Source organism: Cryptomeria japonica, chromosome 2, assembly GCF_030272615.1.
Source record: "Cryptomeria japonica chromosome 2, Sugi_1.0, whole genome shotgun sequence".
Taxonomy (NCBI): domain Eukaryota; kingdom Viridiplantae; phylum Streptophyta; class Pinopsida; order Cupressales; family Cupressaceae; genus Cryptomeria; species Cryptomeria japonica.
In genome coordinates, this window is record NC_081406.1 from 597579923 (window position 1) to 597604380 (window position 24458).

Below are 24458 nucleotides of genomic sequence, written 5' to 3' on the forward strand. Positions count from 1 at the left end.
AATTCAGCTTCAAGATCAACTTGAAGATCTCAAGTATACAAATTTTAAAACCATGGATGAATTCTTATTAAAGTTTGATTCTATTAATAGTCAAGTTTAGGAGTTACTCTAGCTAGATTACGTTTAATTCATCTTATTCTTAAAAAATGTCTTCCTTGTCAATTTTAGCAATTTATTATGAATGTTCATGCTCAACTTGCTATTCCTACTTTAGCTACTCAATTAACTTATGATATTTTTCATAATTTATTACGTCAAGAGGAAGCTAAATTAATTCAATTTGGTACTCTTAAAAGTAGGGAACATGCTTTTATGTCTAAAAACAAAAATCATAATAATAATTTTAGATCCAATAATAATAATCATAATCATAATAATAATCACAAGTCTTCTAATTATCAATCTCATTCTAAATCCTATCATAACAATTCTCATAATAATAATAATAATTCGTACAATAATCAAAGGAATAATTCTCAAACAAGACCTCATTGCACATATTGTGGGAAAGAAGGATATATTACTAATATTTGTTTTAAGAAGCAAAATGGTAAAAAATCCATGAACAAAAATAATCAAAATAATCAACAACATAAACCTCATTATAAGAAAGGTAATAATAATGGTAATTCATCTCGTCATGCATTTACATGTACTTATAATGTTGCTCAACCACTTGAGTGGATTATTGATTCTGGTGCATCTCAGCATGTTACTTCTCATAAAGAATGTTTTGAATCTTTACATCCTGATACTTCTAATATTCCTTTTCAATTAGCTAATAATCATAGTTGTAAAGTTGAAGCTATTGGTGATGTGAATGTTCCTAATGGGAAATTACATGATATTCTTTATGTTCCTGAATTGAAATCAAATTTGATTTCAGTTCCTAAACTTTATCAAGATTATAAGATTAACTTTTATAGGGGCATGTGTTATATCATTGATCCAAAAACTAATCATGTTATTGCTACTGCTAAAATGAATAGTGATAACTTATTCAACTTCTATGAATTTGCTCCTACAAAGTATTCCTTGCTTACTACTATTGATTTAACTATATGGCATGAAAGACTTGGCCATCTCAATTCTGATTATATTTCATTGATGCAAAAAGAAAATATAGTTGATGGATTGCCTACTATTGTTCCTTCTCAAATTGTTTGTAATGGTTGCATGAGTGGTAAGATGCATAGGGAACCCTTTCCTCATGGTCAATCTTGGAGGGCATATACTAAATTGCATCTAGCTCATAGTGATCTCTTGGGTCCCATGGAGAATCCCTCCATCCAAGGTTCAAGGTATGCTCTTACCTTTGTTGATGATTTTTCAAGGAGAACATGGATATATTTCCTTCATAGTAAGGATCAAGTGCTTGATGTGTTTACTGAATTTCATATGTTTGTAGAAAGGCAATTTGGTTCTAAAATTAAGATTCTTCACACTGACAATGGAAGAGAATATGTCAATAATGCATTTAATTTTTATTTTAAATCTTTTGGAATTAAACATGAGCTTACCATTCCTTATACACCATAACAAAATGGTGTGGTGGAATGGAAGCATAGGACCATTGTGGAAACAGCCAGATGTTTATTGGATGCAAAAAATATGGATTACAAGTTTTGGGCTGAAGCTATAGCTTGTGCAACTTATTTAATTAATAGAGCACCTACCAAAGCCTTAAAGGATAAAACTCTTGAAGAATCTTGGTCTGGTAGAAAGCCCAATTTGCAGAATTTAAGAAATTTTTGTTCCATAGCTTGTGTTCACAAACCTAAGGAGAAAAGAAAAAAATTAGATGCTAAATCTATCTCCTTTTATTTTGGTTGGTTATGATGAAAATACTAAAGTTTGTAGAGTTTACAATCCTATTACTAACAAGGTAAAAGTTGCAAGAGATGTTTGTATTGTAGAGAAAGGCATTCATGATTGTTCTAAAGTGGAGGATGATGAACTTGCTCAAAGCAAAGTTGTGCTTGTGGAGGACCAACCTCCTTCTCTTAACCCTACTCCTAATGCATATCTTTCTATTCCTTCTAGTGATAGTGATGATGATAATAATAACTCTACTCCTCATGACTCTTCTTCTAGTGATGATACCATTACTTTTAAAAGAAGACCTAAATGGTTTAAATATTTAATTCAAGATAGTGATGAATACTTAGCTAGAATGGATAGAATTCAAGCTAGAAGAGTTAATTATTGTAATTATGCTTTAATGACTACTATTATGAAGTATAAGGATCCTAAAACATTTGATCAAGCTAAAAATCAACCACATTGGCAAAAAGAAATGAAGGAAGAATATGATACTTTAAGTTCTAACCAAACTTGGGATTTAGTTCCCTTGCCTCATGGTAAAAATCTTGTTTCTTGCAAGTGGCTTTATAAAACTAAATTGAATGCTAATAATCAAGTTAGTAAATTTAAAGCTAGATTAGTTGCTAGAGGTTTTTCTCAAATTGAAGGCTTAGATTATATTGAAACTTTTGCTCCTGTTGCTAAAATGCCTACAATTAAACGTGTGTTTGTTTTAGCTTCTAGAATGAATTGGCCTATTCACCAAATGGATGTTAAAAGTGCTTTTCTTAATGGTGATTTACATGAGGAAATTTATATGTCTCAACCTCCTGGTTTTATTAAAGAAGGTAATGCACACTTAGTTTATAAATTAAAGAAATCAATTTATGGATTAAAGTAATCTCCTAGGGAGTGGTATTCAAAGATTAATGCATTATTTATTTCTCAAGGCTTTATTAGAAGTAAAAAGGATCCTAAGTTGTATATTAAACATAGTGAACATGATATTATCATTATAATATTGTATGTAGATGATTTGATTCTTACTTCAAGTTCCAATACTTTGATTTTTGATATTAAGTTTCAACTTAATCAAAAAATTCAAATGACTGATTTAGGTCTTTTACAATATTTCTTAGGAATGCAAATTTGGCAAACCTCTAAAGGAATTTTCTTATCTCAAAGTAAATATGCTCAAGATATCATAGATAAGTTTAACATGAGTGATGCTCACCATGTTTCAATTCTTATTGAATTAGGCACTAAGTTAATGCTTGATATGCAAATTCCTCTTATTGATCCTACTTTGTATAGACAATTAGTTTGAAGTTTGAATTATTTAACTCTTACTAGGTCAGATATTTCTTATAGTGTTGGTTTGGTTTCAAGATTCATGTCTAAACCTCAACAAACACACTTTAAAGTTGCTAAAAGAATTTTAAGATATATTAAAAGAACTATTAATGTAGGATTGTTTTATGATGCAAATTCAGATTTTACTTTAAACAATTTTACTGATTCTGGTCTAGGTGGAGATCCCAATGATGGGAAATCTACTTTTGGTTATTGTTTTTTGGTTGGTTTAGGAGCAATTTCTTGGAATAGTAAAAAGCAACAATCTACCTCTCTTGGATCCACTGAAGCTGAGTACAAAGGATGCACTAATGCTTCCAAAGAAGGTTTGTGTCTTAGAAGACTACTTGAAGATTTGGGTCTACCTCAACACAAACCAACTCAATTATATTGTGACAACCAAAGTTCCATTGTATTGGCTAAAAATCTAGTTTTTCATGCAAGGACAAAACACATTTCTCTCCAACACCACTTTATTAGAGAACAAATTGAAGACAAACAAGTTTCACTCCTTTATTGCAAGGGAGAAGACCAAGTTGCAGATATTTTGACCAAGCCACTTTGTAAAGAAAAGTTCCAATTTCATTGTAAAAATATTGGATTGCAACCCATTGAAGGGTTTGATGTAAACTCCCCAAGTAAAGCTTAAGGGGGGGGTGTTAGAATATTTAATCTTTACTTGGCTTAGGTTTATTTGTATTTAGTTTAGGATATTCCTTTGGAATTCCTACATGTAATTTGTCCTCTAGTACATGTGTGAGGACAAGTAATTTATTTTATTTTCCTTTATTAAAGAATATTAGATTTCTTCCATAAGAGGATGTGGACACATGGCACACACATTTCATGAATGGTGGCATTCATAGATTTGGGAGTTACTTTGTAACTCCTCTCCTCATCTCTATTTAAGAGATGTCTCCTCTCTCATTTCTTCTTAATGACAATATTTTAAAGAGCTTCTTTCTCTCTCTCTCTCATTTTAGGGATTGACTCATTCATAATATCACAAGGGGTTTTTCTTTTCTTTTCCCCTTTCAAAAGTTCTTGTGCCTCCTTCTTCGCATTTGGGTGAGTGCTCAAAGGTTTTTCCATTTCTCTTGGTAACATTTACTTCATCAATAAACTTACTTGGATTTTATTTTTCTTTCCTTGCTCTTGTATTTCCTTTTAGAAGTGATAGTTACCTTAAAAAAAAATTATCTCCTTTTGTTAGTAGATTTCAGTTTATTTCTCTAGGGTATTTTGGCGAGCATTACAATTAATATCAATTATAATTAATATACATAAATATAATTAAAATAATATATAATTTTAAAATTAATAATTAACAATTACGTTTAAGATTAATTTTATAATTATTATTATAGCTATATAGATTTAATAATTAAATTAGGATTATATTATTAAAAATAAATATATATTTTTCACAATAATATTTATATTATATTATAATTATTAATATTATTTTATTGAAATAAGAATTATAATTAATATTACAAAAATATAACTAAAATAATATAATTTTAAATAACAATAATTCAAAATTATAATAATTAATAATTACAACAAATATTTTTATTACAATACTATAAAGGCAAGTACTCGGCACTAGTGGCACTTATTAAATTTTGGGATAAAAGAAAAACATTTAACTTATTTAATAAAATCTATCGAGCTAAATTTAGTAGTATGTCGATTTTCCACATATTTGTTGTTGGCCTTAAGGTCATGATTGATTCACACATACTCTATTCATAAATGACAAAAGGGGATCTCTCCTAGCATTTCCATCTAGAAAAACTATATTAATAAGATGAGAAGAAAGTTCATACAATTGATGGGCATCTTTGAACCTAAGATAAGTGCAAAATTGATCCAATGTTGTGCCCTTTGATCCCCCTATACCCAAACTCAATGCCATAGATATGCTCAACAAAGATAAAACAACATTCTTCTCTATACTTACTTTTAGTGCTTCCTTTGAAAACAATGAGAAATTTGTTTGCTTTGAATTGAAGACTTGATTTTCATTGTTTGGTAGTTTAATGTATACCAAGTATAGTATTCTTACAAAATAGAAAATTTATGCATCCACAATTTGACCAAACTCCAATTGTAAGCATTTTAATTAAAAAAATAAGAAATATAAACAATTTGAAAATGTGGAGTAATGATCTTATTTATAGATTAAATGAAAGATGGGGATGAAATATTATCATTTTGAAGTAATAACGAGATAATAATGAATTATTTAATTTAATCTATGATAATTATGAAGATATTCTATCTTTTCTTTTTAATTTTCAAAAAGGAAAAAAAAAATTAAAAACTATAATATAAGATGATAATTTAATTTTTCACTATTCCACTTACATAAATACTAGCATACCTATATTTTATAAATAAAATTCATGTAGAGGATGTCGAGAGATATCAAATTTAAAAAATCTTTGGCATTCATAAATATAAGAAAATGATAACATTTACTATTTAAAACAATTAAAACATACATAGGGACCATATTGTATTGATGAATTGATGAGACATTGGAGCCTTATTTAGAAGATAGATATACATGCAAGAAATTGAATGTAATAAAACCTCGAACTTAACAATAGAATATAAGAAAACTTTGCTTTCAAATGAACAAGTAATCAGCCTTGATCTACTAATCATTATGCTCTATGCTCTTTCCATATCACTATTCTAATTCTATGATATATTTGATTGTGATAATTAATAAATCTTAATCCATGATTCAATCATATCAAATATATACAAAAATAAATATTCTATAATTTCATTTATAACATGACTGTATTTTTATCTTTAATATTATTTAATTGAATCTAACAATGACTCTAAAAAATCATCCACCATGGGAGTAGATTCTGGAAATCCAAATACTCTAAAACTTAGAGAAGATAACCTTGATGATGATTGCTTTAAGATTTAGCATAATAGTTAAATTTAATGTTCAAATAGGTTCAAGGTTAGTGTTTAATTTGTGTTAAGGTTTTATAAACGTAAGAGTGCAATTTAGTTTTGGGTTTAGAGTTCTAAGGCTTCAATTTGGTTTAGTATTAGGGTTCAATTTTGTTTGGTGTTAGGGTTAAGGATTAATTTGGTTTAAGATATTTATGATGAAATGGATTCTATTAGTTTAAAAAATGTGTAATGAGGACATATTCATTAGAAATGAGATCACTTGATAAGACACTAATTAGGGTTGTCATTTAATTAAATAATCATTAAAACAAGGTTACTATAAGGCTCATTGCAAGGTTTGGGGTTAAGGTTCAATTTGGTTAAGCGTTAAGGTTGGGGTTCAATTTGGTTTAATGTTTAATTTTGTTTTCAAAGTTGCTGATTTATATATCTTCAATAGGATTCTCCATTACCTAAAGATTTGGGTTTAATTTTATTTAGTGTTTGGGATCAATTTGGTATAGGTTAAGTTTAAATTTTATTTTGAATAGAATTTGGCTTAGGGTTCCATTTAGTTTAGTGTTAGGGTTCAATTTAGTAGATAGTGTTAGGGTTAGGGTTCAATTTTGTATAGGATTAAGGTTCAAAGTGGTTTTGTGTTAGGATTCAATTTGTTCTAAATAGGATTATGGTTAGGGTTCAGGTTAAATTTAATTTATTGTTTAGTTAGGTTTAGGGCTAGGTTTTAATTTTCTTTAGTTTTAGGTTTATGATAGATTTTGGTCATGGTTAGGGTTAAATTTTAATTAGGTTTAATATTTAATTAAGAATTGAGTTAGAGTTCAATTGAGGGTAAGGGTTACAATTAAATTTATTTAAGGGTTAGGGTTCAATTTGGTTTAATGTTAGAGTTAAGTATTGATTTAGTGTAGGAGTTGGGTTCAATTTGGTTTAGGGTAATATAAAGTGGAAAATCTGGGCTTAGCAAATTCACCACATGGAAGGGGGAAATCACTAAGTTGATTTTCACTTGGAGGACTTTACATTCAAATGAGGGGATGAATCTACTAGATCCAATCCTAAAATGATACAAGGACTGAATACTAAGTAGATTGATTGTGTTTGGAATGTGTTTGACCCTCTTTTGTAGGTTGAATAAGTAAAGTGTTGAAACTAAAGACAAAGTAAGTGGAAACAATGAGCTACATATTCACAATTTCATCGTGCACCTGGATCTCAGAAGTTTGAGATGATTTGAAGCTGCTTAGCGAAATCTGCCAAAAGTTGCAAGGATCGTGTGTTCGGATGATATCACCCTCCTATCAGTCCTTCAAACTTTTCACGCATCGAAAAGTGTTTTTCCATCTTTGTAAATAAATCTTAATTCCAGAAGTACAACTACACACCTGCTTCTTGCACATAGAAAGAAGAAGAAAGGGGGTTGGGAATAGGGGTTTGCCTAAGTCAAACCCCAGTTTGGAATCAACCTTGAAAGAAATACTGCAAATACTTGAACTAAATGATGATGATGCTTTTCTTCTTAGATGTAATCACTATGTTGTATGGAATGGCATGAACATGCTAAAACCCTAACACAGAGACACACATGCTTGCAAATGAATGATGTAATGTTGCTCCAATGGATAGATGAAGAATATGCAGCCTTGAGAAATGCTTGATGATGAATTCTTGAATGCTTGAATGTAGTCTCCTTGCCTTCTCCACTCTATCATGCTATATGTTCAAATGAAAGAGGAAACTTCCTTATATACTTACATGTCGTCAATTGTTTAATTTTCAAACATATGTCGACATGGGGAAGTAATTGCTCGTGCTCATATTTGAGAGAGGGCCTAGGGGCCAGAATAATTAGGGAGGACCGATGCATTGGTGGGGACCAGGGCGTGGTGCCCTAGTCCTACCCTAATTTAGGCTAGGGACAAGGGTTATGTAGGTTGTAAGATAGAAAATAAATTTTGGTTGCATAGGGGAGGCATAAATGGGTCCCAATCAAGCATGGGGATGAGATCGGCAAGGTGAGGGCCCAAGATGCAGGCAAAATTGCAAGGGGTGCAATTTTAGGACACTACAGATAATATTTAAAGGGACCTCTTGGTCTATTTTTCTTTCTTTTTTATAGATTATAGTGTGATTCAAAATATTATCACCTAATGAAATTTGAAAAAAATTATAATAATTACAAGATAGTTTATAAATTAATATTTCTAGAATTTTCATGATCCATTTTTTAATGATAGGTCCTATATAATGTATATGTGAAGATCAAAAAATTTCACCATCCTTCATCACATGCCATGCCTTAGTATTGAATTATTTTTATTGTTCATGGAAATATATAAATATTGTTGATGTACTTAAGATATTTTACCTTGGTTATTTCTCACCTAGGTCTTAATTACACATCACTTAAGATTACTTAGGGACCACATAGGAGGTTGTTGGAGCATCTCCACTTTAGGTGGACTTATCTTGTTCTCATTTCCACTTTAAGTAGTTTCTCCACCTTTTGTGGTTGCACTTTTCCTCCTTAAGTAGGTGATCCACCTTTTGTGGTGTTATCACACTATCACTTTTTCACTTTAGATAGCATGATAGGTTATCTATTTTTGTCACATGCCATAATATTTTGACACTTGTCATAATATTATGCACTCCTATGTTCTCATCTTGGTCTATATAACCAAGAGGTCTCCTATGTATGTTTCATGGATTCTAGTTTATTCTATTTCATCATTCATAAGAATATAGTTTATTCTTATTACATTCTTTCTCTCTTTTTCTTGTGCTTTCCATTAGGCCTCTAGATCTTGGGTGTCTACCTTCATATCCAAATCTTACATGATATTAGAGCTTGTAGGGTGTCATTGGCCTACTAATTTGAGAGAATTTTGGCACAATTTTGGGTTTTGCATTTTGTGGCTTTCTATTGCAAGTCAAATTGGATCTTTTTGGGTCAAATTTGAGTCCACCATTGCATTCAGGAGATTCAAGAAATTCAAAATCACCTTTTGTTTCATCCAAATCGGATAGTGGAGGCCAAATCTATAGTCAGTTGAAGCTTGCATGTGGATATAAGACCAGGAGCAATCTACATTTTTTTAGAATTTTAGTCCAAAATCGGCCCTGCCATTATGCTTAGAAGGCCCGAGAACCCCAAAAAATTTGGTTAAGTCATTGAAATTGGCCATTGTCACTTGGAGCTAAAGAAAAAATCAATCCCCTAGTTGCCATTATTGCGACGATACGGTCTTAAATAGGTACAATTTTAAAATTAAAAAAATAAAAAAATTTAATTCCTATTTTGTTATTTAATCGCAGTTTCTTTTTTAAAAAATTATTAAAAATCGCATTTAAATCGAAAGGGGTCATTTTTTATTTGTTTGTTTAATTTTAATTTTATTTTTAGTAGTTTTTTAAGGTACCATAGGAACCTATGGGTACCGCGAACACCTGCAACACTACAGACTCTATGAGTAGCCCAAGATACCTCCAAGTATCGCATGTACCTGCGGCTTACAAGGTAGCTACAAGTATGTTGGTTACGCTTAAACTTTTTTTTTTTTTTAATAAAAATTAAAAAATTATGTTTTTAAAAAAAACTTTTTTATTAATTTATTTTTCCTTTAAATTTAATTAAAGTTTTTTTTAATAAAATAAAATTTTATTAAAAGACTGCCTACATACTATGATAGAAGGTGAGAGAGACTAACCCAAACTAATATCTTCATCTTAGATGAATAGTAATATCTTCATCTTAAATGAATATATCCATTGAACATGACATCTTATTGATTTGACCGTAGTTCAATGGGATGATGACAAATGGTCCAGATGACTTGAATCATCTTACATTACGTTAAAGATGATATCAACCATGAATCTTAAAAATAAGGTCATCCATTTCAAAAGACACCATCAACGTAATTAATTAAAGTTATATTCAATTATATTCCCTTTTTTATTAATTAATAAATGAATAGGATCAAATGTCTGCAAATGCTCGTAATGAAGGAGAAATCGATTTCAGGAAACGTTCTTAACCAGAGGATTTCCAAGATTGTCGGAGCAGCAACGAGATTTGTATGGCGGCGGCGTTGGATACAAGCTTCCTACCTATTTCGACACGTTTGGCATCCACAAAAATTTCGACTATTTCTTACAACTTTACAGAAAGAAAGCCACCGGTCTACTGTGCTCGAATCCCTTGAGTAAAGAAATATTCGTTGACCCTGACGGCATGCGATATTTTCTATATCTCACACACGTGTCTTTCAGATAAAACTCAAACCACAAGGCCGTTACAACCCTTCTCTATAAGACAAAAAAAAATCCTCTCCACATACCATTGAAGGTAATCTCTGCATCTCATTTGCAGTTGTTGCCATTGATCGCAAACTTATAATCCGAAACCAAAAAATTTCAAGTATCAGAATACTAAAATGGGATTTCTCAAGGGAGCTGTGATGATGATTTTACTGTTGTCTGCATTAATGGCGGCTCTGGTCTCAGCTGGAAATACTCGTGAAAGTCGTTTTCTGTCAACTGCCACGAATTTGAAAGCACTGGACTGCTCTTACAATCCATACGTTTGTCTCAACAAGAGCCTTAAGCCTGCGGGTCCCTATTGTTGTGCCAAGAAATGTGTCGACGTATTGACTGACGTGAATAATTGCGGTAAATGCAAGAATAAATGCAAATACCCTTCCGTTTGCTGTAACGGGAAATGCACAGACATAGGCAGCGATCGATACAATTGTGGTAAGTGTGGTGCCACCTGCAAGAAAGGCTCTTACTGCGCATACGGCATGTGTTCTTATGCTTAACTAATTTCCTCAATTCTACTACCTACATAAATAAATAGAAGAATTCATCATCTACTACGTACTATAATAAGGCCAATTCTCTCTACACAATGTGAGTTTTGAATGACAATTATACCACATAAATAAATACAGTTTATGAGAGTTTTAAAATGGTTTTATGTTTATTTGTTTCCAGATCGATATAATTAAATAGAACAAAACAATGTATGGTCGCCACTTTCTAATGAGATTTCATTCCATTTATATGGGGAATGATTAGGAAAGTGATTGTAGCACATTTTTTGGTATCTTGTTCACTGCATTAATAAAAGAAGAGATGGAAGATCAAATGTGGAGGAAATGGGGAATGGGATTTGGCGTAGCGATAGCCATGGGTTCAACTAAAGAAACTCCAGCTAAGTTAGAAGCATCTGCAAAAGCTTCACCAAACAGTATTCTAAACGAAAAAGTAGATTGTAATGTCCACGGTGTGCATTGACAAAAAAGCGTGGACGTGCGATCTGTAATTCAAAAGCAAAGAGAAACAGAAGAAGAAAGTGGGTACAAAAATAAATATAAGGATTATAGCAGTTTTCGTCCACCCTCTACAGCCAAATTTAGCCGGAAGGGTCGTTTCTCCATCACAAGAAGACTTAGTTTATTTGCAGAGATAAAAATTAAAAAACTTGAATTCCAGAAAGTGACAACGCGTTTTTGAACTCTACGTTCCATATATTTGATATGCCTTGAGCTTAATTTTAAACAATAAATGGTAAGTCTAATAATTTCTTTGCAATTACAATATTTCATTAACACTTTGTGGGCGAATCTACTGATTCGGGATGAAATTGTGAACCTAAAGTTCTTGCAAAATTTTATTTGATATATTAAGAGATTCTATGATGAAAATGAATGAATCAATTTCCTTTTAAATATAAGGACATAGTAACATATCACAAAATTTCAGAAAGTGATCAAACGTGTATTAGAATTTTACGTTTCATATATTTACAATTAGCCTGCTTTTCTCTACAAGAAAATATAGTTTTCATTTTACTCAGATCAGCAATTATATGTCATATAAATAATTTATTTGTTCTTAATATTATACGATGCATGAATTTATTTCACATTCACATTTATATACATAAGAATGATTTAGTGTTCCGAAGTATAAAAGAAGCTAAGCGTTATATTGTAATGTCGAGTACTTTCTTTTTATGTACATCTAGTTCTTGGTGAGGATGATTTAGTGGCCCTAAGTATAAAAGAAGCTAGATGTTATATTGTAATGTCATATATTTTCTATTTATGTGCATCTAGTTCTTGTAGTTTTTAATGAGTCACGGGATCATAATGGTTTTGTATTATACTATTTTTTTAGGGAACAATATTGTAAAATAGTATAAATAAGGGTAATCTAGGATAATTGAATAGAATTTGTATGTAAATATAATTAATTTATATTAATTGATTATGAATGTAGTATTATTTTTACAATATTTCATGTAAGTAATTAAATATAAAAAAATAATAGAAACATTTGTACTTAATTCTATGACTAAAGAATGTGTCTTCGAACATGTAGTGTCACGGTCAAAACACTTCGTTAGTGAAGCGGCCACCAAGGTTCAAACCTCTATTGGGCCAATATGCTCATAGGCCTTGTCTTCACTAGGTCGTTGCACTTGCGGGTTTGAACAAGTGAAGTATGGGGATGGGGTCCCCCATTTGTGGTCTCACCGGTTCATAGCTCTAGGTCAAAAGCATTTCATGTAGAACCAGAGGGTGTCTCATGCCAACATCACAAGTCACGTTAAAAGTTTACCAGGAATTTTCAAGAAGAAAAAAATCTAAGACTAAAGAATGCACTAAATTAGACATGGATATGGATTTAATATGATTTGAGATTTAGAACAATAAATGAAAATTTTAATAATTTCATTACAATTGAATATTTTGTTGCATTATATGTGGATGAATCTAGTTATCAAGGGTGAATCCATGACACTAAACTCGTATTGTATGATATGTAGACTTATGTTCTTATAGGTGTAAGTTTGCACCTATATTATAGGAACAAGCTATCTATGTCAATTAGTACCACCTTATGGATCATATTTTTTAAGATTTATTTAATCTTTTATTAGTGGCTTTAGCCTTTCCATTACCTTGGGGATAATATGTCATTGAAAAATTTGGTTGTGTATGAAACCAATATAAAAAATTATGATGTAGTATTATTTATCATAATAAAGATGGGACACAAAATCTATGAATGATACTATTAAAGATTGGGGTAATCTTACCCACCAAATTCAAAGTTCTCCATCATAGTGGTGTGTGTGTGTGTGTGTGTGTGTGTGTGTGTGTGTGTGTGTGTGTGTGTGTGTGTGTGTGTGAAACCAAGAAAACAAATAGATGTGTGCAAACTTGGACATAGTAAATTTTGAAGAGGACTTAAAAAGTAATTACCATATAGATATATTTAAAATATTGAATCAAAACAAAGAAAATAAATAGAGATGTGCGAACTTGGACATAGTAAAATTTTGAAAATGACCTTAAATTATTACATATAGATATGTCAAATCTCTTAATTGATGAAAGTGCACTTGTGGTAGTTTCTAATCATGTTGTAGTCCTCCATACATAAAAATAATAGGTTGATTTTAAAATAATGAAAAATTTGGAGAACAAAAATGATCTACACATATCTACGGACAAGGAACACTAACAAAAGTAATAATACTATGGAATAATATAAATTCTTCTTATAGGAAATGACGTACCCAAAAATTAACTTAAATAATTAAAATTTAATTTAAAAATATTTTAAAACCTTTATTGGAAGAAGATTCTCCAAGTACTCAGAGAGAAAATAGAAAAATGGGTGTGACTACTTCGAATATTACTAATATGATTTATCCCCTAGGGGAATTCCTTTGAGTTGGACCTGAGGGCAATTTGACTTCCTTATTTATCTGGATTCTCCACCCATAGGCACCCTGCTGCAGAAAGCCTGAACTACAGAATCGAGAGAGTAAGGAAATCAATTCACTAGTCCTGCCCTTCGTCTTCAGGTCAAGGCCCCTCTTGGGAGGGTCCCTTCTCTTCATCCATCAGGTCAGGTTCTCCTCCACTAGGTTAGACAATTACGAGGCCTAACCAATACCCCTCCTTTGGAAGTCAGGGTATTTGACCTCGAGGAACAAGGGACGAGGGACCCCACCAATTTGTTCTTTAAACCACAATGGAAGATCAAGAGAGGAAATAAATTTGAATTATATTATGTGCACTGAACCCAGAGGATCTAGAGGACTACAAATAATAAATCAAATGATTAAAAGAATAATTATAATTATATCTACTATTATCCCTATATTTGTGGAGATAAGAATAAGAGATTAAGTAGGATATCTAGAAAATGCTAATAAAAGAACTTTAAAATGATTCCAATAGAGGGTCATGGAACTTTAGTTTGATGGCTTATACATAGGTCATGGAACTTGTACAAGTGTCCTATTTTTCATGTCTCAAGGGGTTTTCATACCAAAATATTTTAGATCGTCTTTCCCTCGCACCAATTATATGGTATAATTTGATGCTTTCTTTGATCACAAAAATCAAAATGAATATATAATAGAACATTAAATAGCTATAGCTTTATGGAGATTTTCAAGTTGTGATCAAATAAGTAAATAATGAGTATCAAACTAAAGCCAATAAGTTCATCCCCTACAAATGGATAGTAGATGTAGTCACATAAATCTATCCACTTAATTAAATGAATACTTACTATTTATTTGATTATTTAACCATCAATTAATGAATTAATTAATTTAATATTTAATTAATTCATCTTAACCCTCTTCTCCTATTAATTAAATAAATTATTCAATTTATTTGATTTAATTCACTTAACCAAATTCAGACCATTAATTAAATAAATAAATCATATTTGTTTAATTAAATCTTCTCTCACATTTAAATAAATTAATATTTATTTAAATCCCCCAAAATCCCACCTCTCACATTTAAATAAATTAACATTTATTTAAATCACCTTTATCCTCTACCCACTTGCATTTTCCTACAAATGCAAGTTGCACAATGATTTTAAATAAATAATTTATTTAAATCACCTTTATCCTCCACCCACTTGTATTTTCCTACAAAAGCAAGTTGCACAACTATTTTAAATAAATTAATTATTTAAAATCCTATTTATCCTCACCCACTTGAAACCTTTAATGGTTTCCCTTAAAGTATTCAAACTTGATGGCTTTAAAGTCTTCAAACTTGATGGCTTCCTTCTATAGTCTTCTTAAGACTTTAATGGTTTTCCTTAAAGTCTTCAAGCCTTTAATGGTTTCCCTCAAAGTCTTCAAGCATTTTAATGCTTTATCTTCATTTTTCTCATTTAAATAAATTAATATTTATTTGAATATTTATCCAAATGCAAATTACACCATTTAATTGAAATAAATGATTTTATTTTAATTGAAAATACCAAAATTTCTCCCACTTGCATTTTCCTACAAAATCCACTTGCATGCCTAAACCCCTTCTAGAATTTTCTAATCACTTCTAAATAACCTAACCCCTTCTCTAAAATTTGTCACATTCCTAAGCAAAAGGGAAGTCACTTCTCAAACCCTCAAAGTCTTTGATAACCATTAAAGGCTTTCAACCTTCAACCACTAAATGGCTCAAAGTCTTTGATAACCATTGAAGGCTTTCAACCTTCAACCACTTAATCCCCAAAGTCTCCAATAACCATTAATGGTTACCTCAAACCCTCCCACATGGTTAAAACATTTGTTTTGACTCAACCTCTACCCAACCCAAAGGTCTCATCAGGCCATTAATGCTTTGACCATGATTATCTCTTAAACATTTGCACAAAGGTTTATCCTTGGATTAACTCTTAATCCAGTGGGTAATCTTAATTTGGACTTGACCCTTAGCCTCTAGATAACCATGAGGTCTTCTCAGGCCTTTAATGCCTCCAACCTCTTCTCTCAACTCAATCCTATGTTGACACTTGTCACCATTTTATTGGTGCCAATTGTGCACTTGGATCCCCAACTTTCAAACTTGGCCCTTGATTAAACCATTCAATCTTAACCCTTCATTTCCCCATTTCTTCTATAAATAGAACCCTTCTCCTCAAGCAAAAGAGAGAAGCATTAGAGTATTGTTGTTATACTGGCATTAGCATAGAGCTTTCTCATAGCATCACTATCTACACTTGCATAGCATTTGCTTATCATATTCAACTATCTTGAATCTCCATATGGCATCCATGGATAGTGCTAAAAGTTGAGAGATACACTCATTTGGGACTTGGAGAGGAGAGGAACAAGGGAGGAGCAACTATGAGCATCTTGATTAGCTATTTTATTCTATGTTTATATGCTTTCTATTTCATGCTTAATATCTCTCTTGATATGCCTGTTTAGGATAATCTTTTGTTGCTAACACTAACGTTTGTTTCTTGTGCTCTTGTGTGTGTTGCCAACAAACAAATTTTCTAATTCTTTTTGCAGAGCATCAGTAGATATAGCTTCAAACAATAAGTTTCATACATGCAATTTAAATCCAAGTTCCTTGCATGCCTAAAAAATAATGAAGCAAATGTCATAACCATAATTGGATCATTACTAGACATTCCAAATCATAGTCAACAACGTGAATTGTATTTAACTATTTCCTAATAGTTTTATATAATATCTTGAATATAGAGATTACTCATATTATTTTTGGCCTTGAATCCCCTTGACACCATGATATATATGCCTATCTCGCAAATCATCTACCTAATCTATCTCATAACTAAAGTCAATCCTCTATCCAATAAATGTCTTGTTTTACCCTTCTTGAAAACACACTCTATCAACAAGGTTATAATGGTTCTTTATTGATATGTGTAGACACATAAATGGAATACTAACTGAACCTGATGGCACTACGTTGCACGTCATGGGGCGGAAATGTTCTATGTATCTCCCAACATTTCCTTCACATCAAAATCAAACAACCAGGCCGTTACAAGCCTTCTCTATGAGACCAAAAATCCTATCCACATACCATCGAAGGTAATCTCAAAGAAGAGATGGAAGATCAAATGTGGAAGAAATGGGGAATGGCATTTGGCATAGCGATAGCCATACAGGGTTCTACTAAACTTATTATGTACTTACAACTTGTATTGTATGATCTATAGACTTGTGTTATTTACTTTGCCTAATTCCCATTGACTTCTTTTACATATTTTGGTAACTAATGGATTGATTAAAATTTATGTATAACTTAGTATGGTTATTCATAGTGTCAAGGTGACATAGTCTCCTAAGTAAACACATGGTTCACGTGTATAATGTTAAAAATAAATACTATTTGACTTTAATCAAAGTATATAAATACAAAAGATATTACTTTCAAAATATTAAGACATATCCCATGATGGAAATGAATACATTGATTCCTTTAAACATAAGGATATAGAAACATATTAGAAATATTGTGTTTAGTTGGTTGTAAGTGGGAAAAGTATATGTGTTTATCTCTCAACCATACAATCGCACCCCCATATATTCACCCTATTTAATTGTTTATTGTAACTATGTATGCTATCCATTGTGATTTATCAAGTTTCATGTTTAAACACTAGATCATGGTCAAGGATATGCTCACAAGAATTATACATAAGAAATAAATATAATATAAGTATGTAAGAATACAATCATGTTAGTACATGCTAAGACATGTATAGTAATGATTAAAAAAAAATGCATCATAGTAACTTTCATGGTAACTACATGAATAGAAAACCCCCTTATGCATGGCCATCAACAATAATATCATTTGAAGTGTATAATGTTAACTAGGTCTTTTTTCCATCAAGATTGTGAAGTCAAATGCATTAGCATTGTACTAGGAAGTAATAATGAAAGTGTTAATCTAATAAGGTTAATTTTTTCTTCTTAGCTCCTTTTTATCATTTAGATTTTTTAATTCGCATTATAGAACTAAATCCCCAAATTAAGTTGCTAGATAAATCCTTTGTTCCATAATGTCAGTTTTAATTTTGTTTGTGATTTACATACATTAATTATTTGAATTATAATTTAATTTAATCTTTATCAAAGGTCTAGAGCTCTTTTAAATAGTGTTCTTGATTTGTATAATCATCAAGTATATCATGAAGAGAAATATATAATAATGAATCTCAAGTTGGAGAGGCATTATGGCCTCCATACATAAATCAAATAGTAGGTGAACCTATTTTGTATGTATTTGCTAGTTTGATATGCCTAGATTATAGAAATAGGCTAAGTATGCCAATTACTACCAATTTTTTGTGGACCATATTTTTAAAGTTGTTTTTTTTTTAGTAGTGGACTTAGCTTGCCAATTACCTAAAGGATAATATGTCATTAAAAAAAATTGTTTATTTGAAACCAATATTTAAAAAAAAAAAAAAAAAACCTCTTTATTATTAAATGATTTATAGCATTAATTGTCAAGATGGAACACTAAACTTATAGAAGATAAGTTATATAAAATTATAGCAATAGTTGTAATGATTATTAATAGTAATCCTTTGATCCATTGCATTAAATAATTTATCACACAATTATGTGTCCTTCAAAATAGCTTGTGGTAACCTTACCCACCAAATTCAAAGGTCTCCATGTAGAAAATAAGCATTGTCAAGTATAGGGAAAATAAATATATAATCAAAACTAAGAAAAAAAATAGAGGTGTGCAAACTTGGACATAATAAAATTTTCAAAAGGACTGAGAAAGTGATTACCATATAGATATGTTAGAAATATATAATCAAAACCAAGAAAACAAACAGATGTGTGCAAACATGGACAGTAAAATTTTGGAAAGGACTTAGAAAGTGATTATCATATAGATATGTTAATGCATTTAATTGATGAAAGTGCACTTATGGTAGTATCCAATCATGTTGTGGTCCTCCACACATAAAAATAATAGGTTGGTTAAAAAAAAAAGGATCTACACATGTCTAAGGAAGGGAAACACTAGCAAAAAGTAATAATACAATGAAATAATATAAATTCTTCAACATAAATGAAATCATGTATCAAAAATTTAATTAAAAAAACTGAAATTTAATTAATAAAAGATTAAAAACCTTCATTATAAGAATATTGTCCAAGGTACTTAGAGCTAACATAGAAGAAATGGGGGTGACTACTTGGGAGCTTACTAATATCCCCAAATTTGGTCTTTGAATCACAATGGAAGATTAAGAGTGTGCACTTAACTTAGAGGATCTAGAGGCCTAAAAATAGAAAATCAAATGATTAAAAGAATAAGAATATTTGAATCTACCTTGTGGAGATAAGAATAGGAGATTTTGTAGGATATCTAGAAAATGCTAATAAAAGAACTTTAACATAATTCCAAAAGAGGCTTAGGGATAGGAGATTTTATAATGGCTCTCTACGGGAGTAGAAAACATGAAAAAGAAACCTCAAAGGTGATCTAAATACCTTCTTTAGCTTGGCAAATAGAAGTATGCTTCAAAACATATATTATATTTCAAGATGGGTGAAGAGAAGATACTATTACTTAGAAAAGTATTTCTTTTAGAATAAATTCAATATATGAGATGAGGTTTGTTTGATGATCTTTTAAAAGTTATGTTGTTGCATGTTGAATCATCAAACAAACCTCATCTCTGAGGTCGACCCACTCAAATATATTCTATCCAAGGCTTCCCTCATAAGACATACAAGCTAAGAGGGTTGTGCCTCTTAGTGAATTTGATATAGAATATATAAATAAATTTCATACAGCAAGTTTAAATCTAGGTTTGTTGTTCCTAAAAAATAATATAGTGAATGTTATAACCATCATGAAATCATTACTAGAAATTCCAAATCATAATCAACAATGTAAATTGTATTTAATTAACTCATAATACACATATACAATACCTTGAATATAGAACTTATCTATAAGATTGTTGGTCTTAAATCTCTAAGTATCAAACTAAAGACAATAAGCTCATCCCCTACACATGGATATCACACAACGAGTTTAAATCTAAATTCATTGTTTCTAAAAAAAATATATAATAAATATTATAACAATCATTGAATCATTAGTAAGAATTTCAAGTCATAATCAAACAATATAAATTATATTTAAATAAATCATAATACACATATACAATATCTTGAATATAAAACTTATATATATATATACACCTATCTCCACAATCAAATCTTATACCTAATCTATCTCATAGACAATATTGATCCTTTATCCAATGCAGGTCTTGTTTCACTCTTCTTGAAAACACATATTGTCAACAAGGCTATGATGGTTATTAATTGTTATGTTTAGACACATAAAACGTAATATTGGTACTAGTAAAGAAACTTATTAAAATAATTTATTATAGTTCATCATGGAGATTATGCTTGTTAATATGTGAAGTGGTGCCAAACTTGTCAATAAATTAAAGACTTGATTCATTCACCCTCATTAAGAACTACAACCCATTACAACTCCTTGGCCTTTCTCACAATGGGGATCTCGTCAACCAGATTCATTCTCCATCATCCAACGCTCATAATCTGTGATCGAATCCCGTAAGTAAAGGAACATTCACTAGAGGGTGACGGCTCTACGCTGCACGTCCTGGGGCGGCAATAATCTCCCAACGTCTCTTTCTGATCAAAGTCAAACAATCCTCCTCTATAACACACAAAAATATCCTCTCCACATACCATTGAAGGTAATCTCTGCACCTCTATTGCAGTTGTTTCCATTGATCGCAAACGTATAATTCAAAACCAAAAAATTTGAAGTATCAGAAAAAAAATGGGTTTTCTCGAGGCAGCTCTGACGATGCTTTTACTGTTGTCTGCAATGGCAGTTCTGGTCTCAGTTGGAAACAGTCATGAGAACCGTTTTCTGTTAACTGCTGCGAATTCGAAAGCACTGGATTGCTCTTACAATCCTTACGTTTGTCTGACTAAGAGCCTTAAGCCTGCGGGTCCCAATTGCTGTGCCAAGAAATGTGTCGACGTAATGACCGACGTAAATAATTGCGGTAAATGCAAGAATAAATACAAATACCCTTCTGTTTGCTGTAACGGGAAATGCACAGACATCGGCAGTGATCGATTCAACTGCGGTAAATGTGGTGCCGCCTGCAAGAAGGCTTCTTACTGCGCATACAGCATGTGTTCTTATGCTTAACTAATTTTCTCAATTCTACTACTTACATTAATAAATAAAAGAATTCATCTACTACTGTAATAAGGCCAATTCTCTCTACACAATGTGAGTTTTGAATGACAATTATAGCACATAAATAAATACAGTTTATGACCGTTTCAGAATGGTTTTATGTTTATTTGTTTTCAGATCGATATAATTAGAACAAAACAAATGTATGGTCGGTCGCGACTCTCTAATGAGATTTCATTGCATTTATATATATGAGGAATGATTAGGAAAGTGATTGTAGCATATTTTTTTGTATCTTGTTCACTGCATTAATAAAAGAAGAGATGGAAGATCAAATGTGGAGGAAATGGGGAATGGGATTTGGTGTAGCGATAGCCATGCAGGGTTCAACTAAACAAACTCAAGCTAAGTTAGAAGCATCTGCAAAACCTTCACCAAACAGTAATGGCGGTCCTTTGATTGTAATTCTAAACGAAAAAGTAAATTGTAATGTCCGCTGTGTGCATCTACAAAAAAACATGGACGTGCGATCTCTAAATCAAAAGCAAAGAGAAATAGAAAATGAGTACGAAAATAAATATAAGGATTAGAGCAGTTTTCGTCCACCCTCTAAAGCCAAACATAGACTGAAGAAAATATAATTTTCGTTTTACTCAAATCAGCAATTATATGTAATATAAATAATTTATTTGTTTTTAATGTTTTACGATGAATAAATATGTTTCACGTTCACATTTATATGCATTTGTATTAGTGTCCCCAAGTATAAAGCAAGCTAGGTGTTATATTGTAATGTTGTGTGCTTTTATGTACATTTATAGTTCTCTTGTATTTTTCAACGAGGCATGGGATTATATTGGTTTTGTATTATACTAAATTTTTGCACAACACTATTGTATATTGGCATTATGACCTCCATACATAAATCAAATAGTAGGTGAACATATTTTGTGTGTATTTGCTAGTCTCATGTGCCTAGATTATAGGAACAGGCTAGGTGTGTCAATAACTACCAATTTTTTATGGATCATTTTTTTATTTTATTTTTATTAATGGCCTTAGCTTGTCAATTACCGAAAAGATAATATGTCATTAAAAAAAATATTGTATATGAAACCAATATAAAACAAAAAAGGTGACGGGACGATATACGGATGGAGAGCGGCGGTGCCTGTCATGGCTAGGGATCTCGTGCCCTTGCTGTGGCGGTGTTTGGTTGTGCATGTGCGATCAGACGGAGGGGGTGCTACTTGTTGTTTGCAGGGGTTGGTTCTGCTGAGCATGGGGGGTGATACCTTGGTGCGGAGAGCAACGCTTGAGCTTATCACTGTCCTTTTCTCGTGGCGGCTGTTGAGGGCGTGTTGGGGTTATTAGTGTGCTGCATGTTTGCTGAGAGGTTGTGGGTTGGCTTCGGCGGTTGGGAGGTGTACAAGTTTTGTTTTTTTGGGACCTTGGTTGTGGATTGTTTTGTTCGTTGCTTTTGGCGGGGTTTTTTCTTTGTTTTTGGTCTTTGCTTTCTCTGTGCCCTGGCCCTGCATGGTGGCACTTAGAGGTCCTTCTGGTGAATCAAGCATGCCTTTTTGTGACGTTGTGATAAAAAATAATCTTTCTTCAGGTATGCGGGAGAACCCATTTTTGGTACGATGGACGCAGATATGGGAGAACATTATTCTCAGGCTGGGAGTTTTCAGCCATCAAAAGTGAATGGGTGTCTGGCCAAGAGTGATACTAGGCTCGTTTTGGTGATCCAACTAGATACTATTGAGGAAGACATTAATTATTTATCTAATCATGCTTTGATATGCAATTTTTTTGGGATCCAAGTTTCATTACCCTTTCTAGAATCTTGGGCCAAGCAAACTTGGAGTCCAGAGAGTGAAATGGAGGAGGTTATAGCTGCTAATGGATATTTTTTGGTTATTTTTTCATGTATGTTAGACAGAAATAAGGTTTTTGAAGCGGACCCTATTTCTCTAATTATGTTGGCCTTTTTATTAAGCCTTGTCATGTTGGGTTCAATCCCACAGAGGATCTTCCATCTAAGGTTTCAGTTTGGGTTAGGCTTTCATGCTTTCTTTTGGAATTCTCTAGAGATGATTCTTCACTCTTGTTGCTGCGCAACTTGGAAAACTAGTGGGCCCTTCACAACAAACTATGGAAAAAAAGGTAATAACCTATGCTCATGTCTGTGTTGAAATTGATCTGAATAAACCCCTACCGGACTCTATGAAAATTAAATTGGGGACAAGTTCTTGATTTCAACAACTCGATTATGGAACGTTGCCCTTTCATTGCCATATCTGTCATGAATATGGGCATTTGCAGTGGATGTCTCCCAAATCCAAATTTGCAAGCTCTTTAAAAGTGGGGCAAAATAGCTCTTCCCCAAATCAAGATAAAGGGAAGGCTCTGGTGGTGGAGGATAAGGAAGGCTTCATCCCAATCCAAACCCGTAACAAGGGTCGAGGTAAAAAGAGGACCTTTAATGATAGGCAGAATGATGAGGTTTTTAATAAATTTGATGCTCTGGATGATTTGGATTAGTTTGATGGTATTATTGCAAATCAACCTTTGGGATAGGACCTTGTGGGGTTAGGGGATCCAGTGGATGAAGACATGAATGTTAAGCAGGTTGGAACACAAGAGGAGGGATTGGATATGCAAATGGACATAAAACTTCAAGTGGCTAACCTTGAACTTTTAGGATCTAGTGGAGGACCAATCATGGAGGAATGCCCTACCCTTACTAGTTTTGTGCTAAATGAGGTCAAAGAGACATTGGATGGCAGCAAAAGCAAAGGTACCCCACCTGGCCTTAGTATCAACAGAAGGTTCTTAAAAAACGTGTCACAGAGAAGCCTCCTAAGGTGGGACAAAGGAAAGATCAAGAAAAGGTGAAGTTGGTTGGAGAGACATTAGTGGAGTTTGGAACTGTGAAGACCATTAACTCTCACTTTGCTTCTTCCCAGAAATGATTGTTCTTTCATGGAATGTTAGGGGGTTGAATAGCATCCCTAGACAAAAGGTTATTCAGAAGTTGGTTGTTGATAATTCTTCTGATGCGGTCTTTATACAGGAAACTAAGTTATCTATTCATAATATGTTGAGTAAGGCTAGAAAAATTTAGTGGTATGGCATGCATGTGGGACCCATAAAAACTTGTTCCAATATGGTGGTTGTCTTGCAGTTCTTCTATCTTGATGCTTTATGTCAGTCGTGAGTCTGGTGAGAACCTTCTTTTTACCAATGTTTATGCTCCTATTGATTTAGTGGGTAAAACTTTGCTTTGGTCGCATATTGGATATG

The 24458-nt window shown here is 32.1% G+C and overlaps 2 protein-coding genes across 2 annotated transcripts; both read left to right on the forward strand.

Annotated features, from left to right (window-relative positions):
• Positions 1 to 10544: 10544 nt before the first annotated feature.
• LOC131062989 (stigma-specific STIG1-like protein 3) lies at positions 10545 to 10928 on the forward strand. The gene has a single exon (XM_057996734.2). The coding sequence runs from the start codon at positions 10545 to 10547 to the stop codon at positions 10926 to 10928; it is 384 nt and encodes a 127-aa protein (XP_057852717.1).
• A 9852-nt stretch (positions 10929 to 20780) lies between these two features.
• Positions 20781 to 21161, forward strand: LOC131867398 (stigma-specific STIG1-like protein 1). The gene has a single exon (XM_059215509.1). The coding sequence runs from the start codon at positions 20781 to 20783 to the stop codon at positions 21159 to 21161; it is 381 nt and encodes a 126-aa protein (XP_059071492.1).
• The last annotated feature ends 3297 nt before the right edge of the window (positions 21162 to 24458 follow it).

Coding starts and splice junctions, on each gene's coding strand:
- LOC131062989 (XM_057996734.2), top strand. CDS start 10,545: ATGGGATTTCTCAAGGGAGCTGTGATGATGATTTTACTGTTGTCTGCA.
- LOC131867398 (XM_059215509.1), top strand. CDS start 20,781: ATGGGTTTTCTCGAGGCAGCTCTGACGATGCTTTTACTGTTGTCTGCA.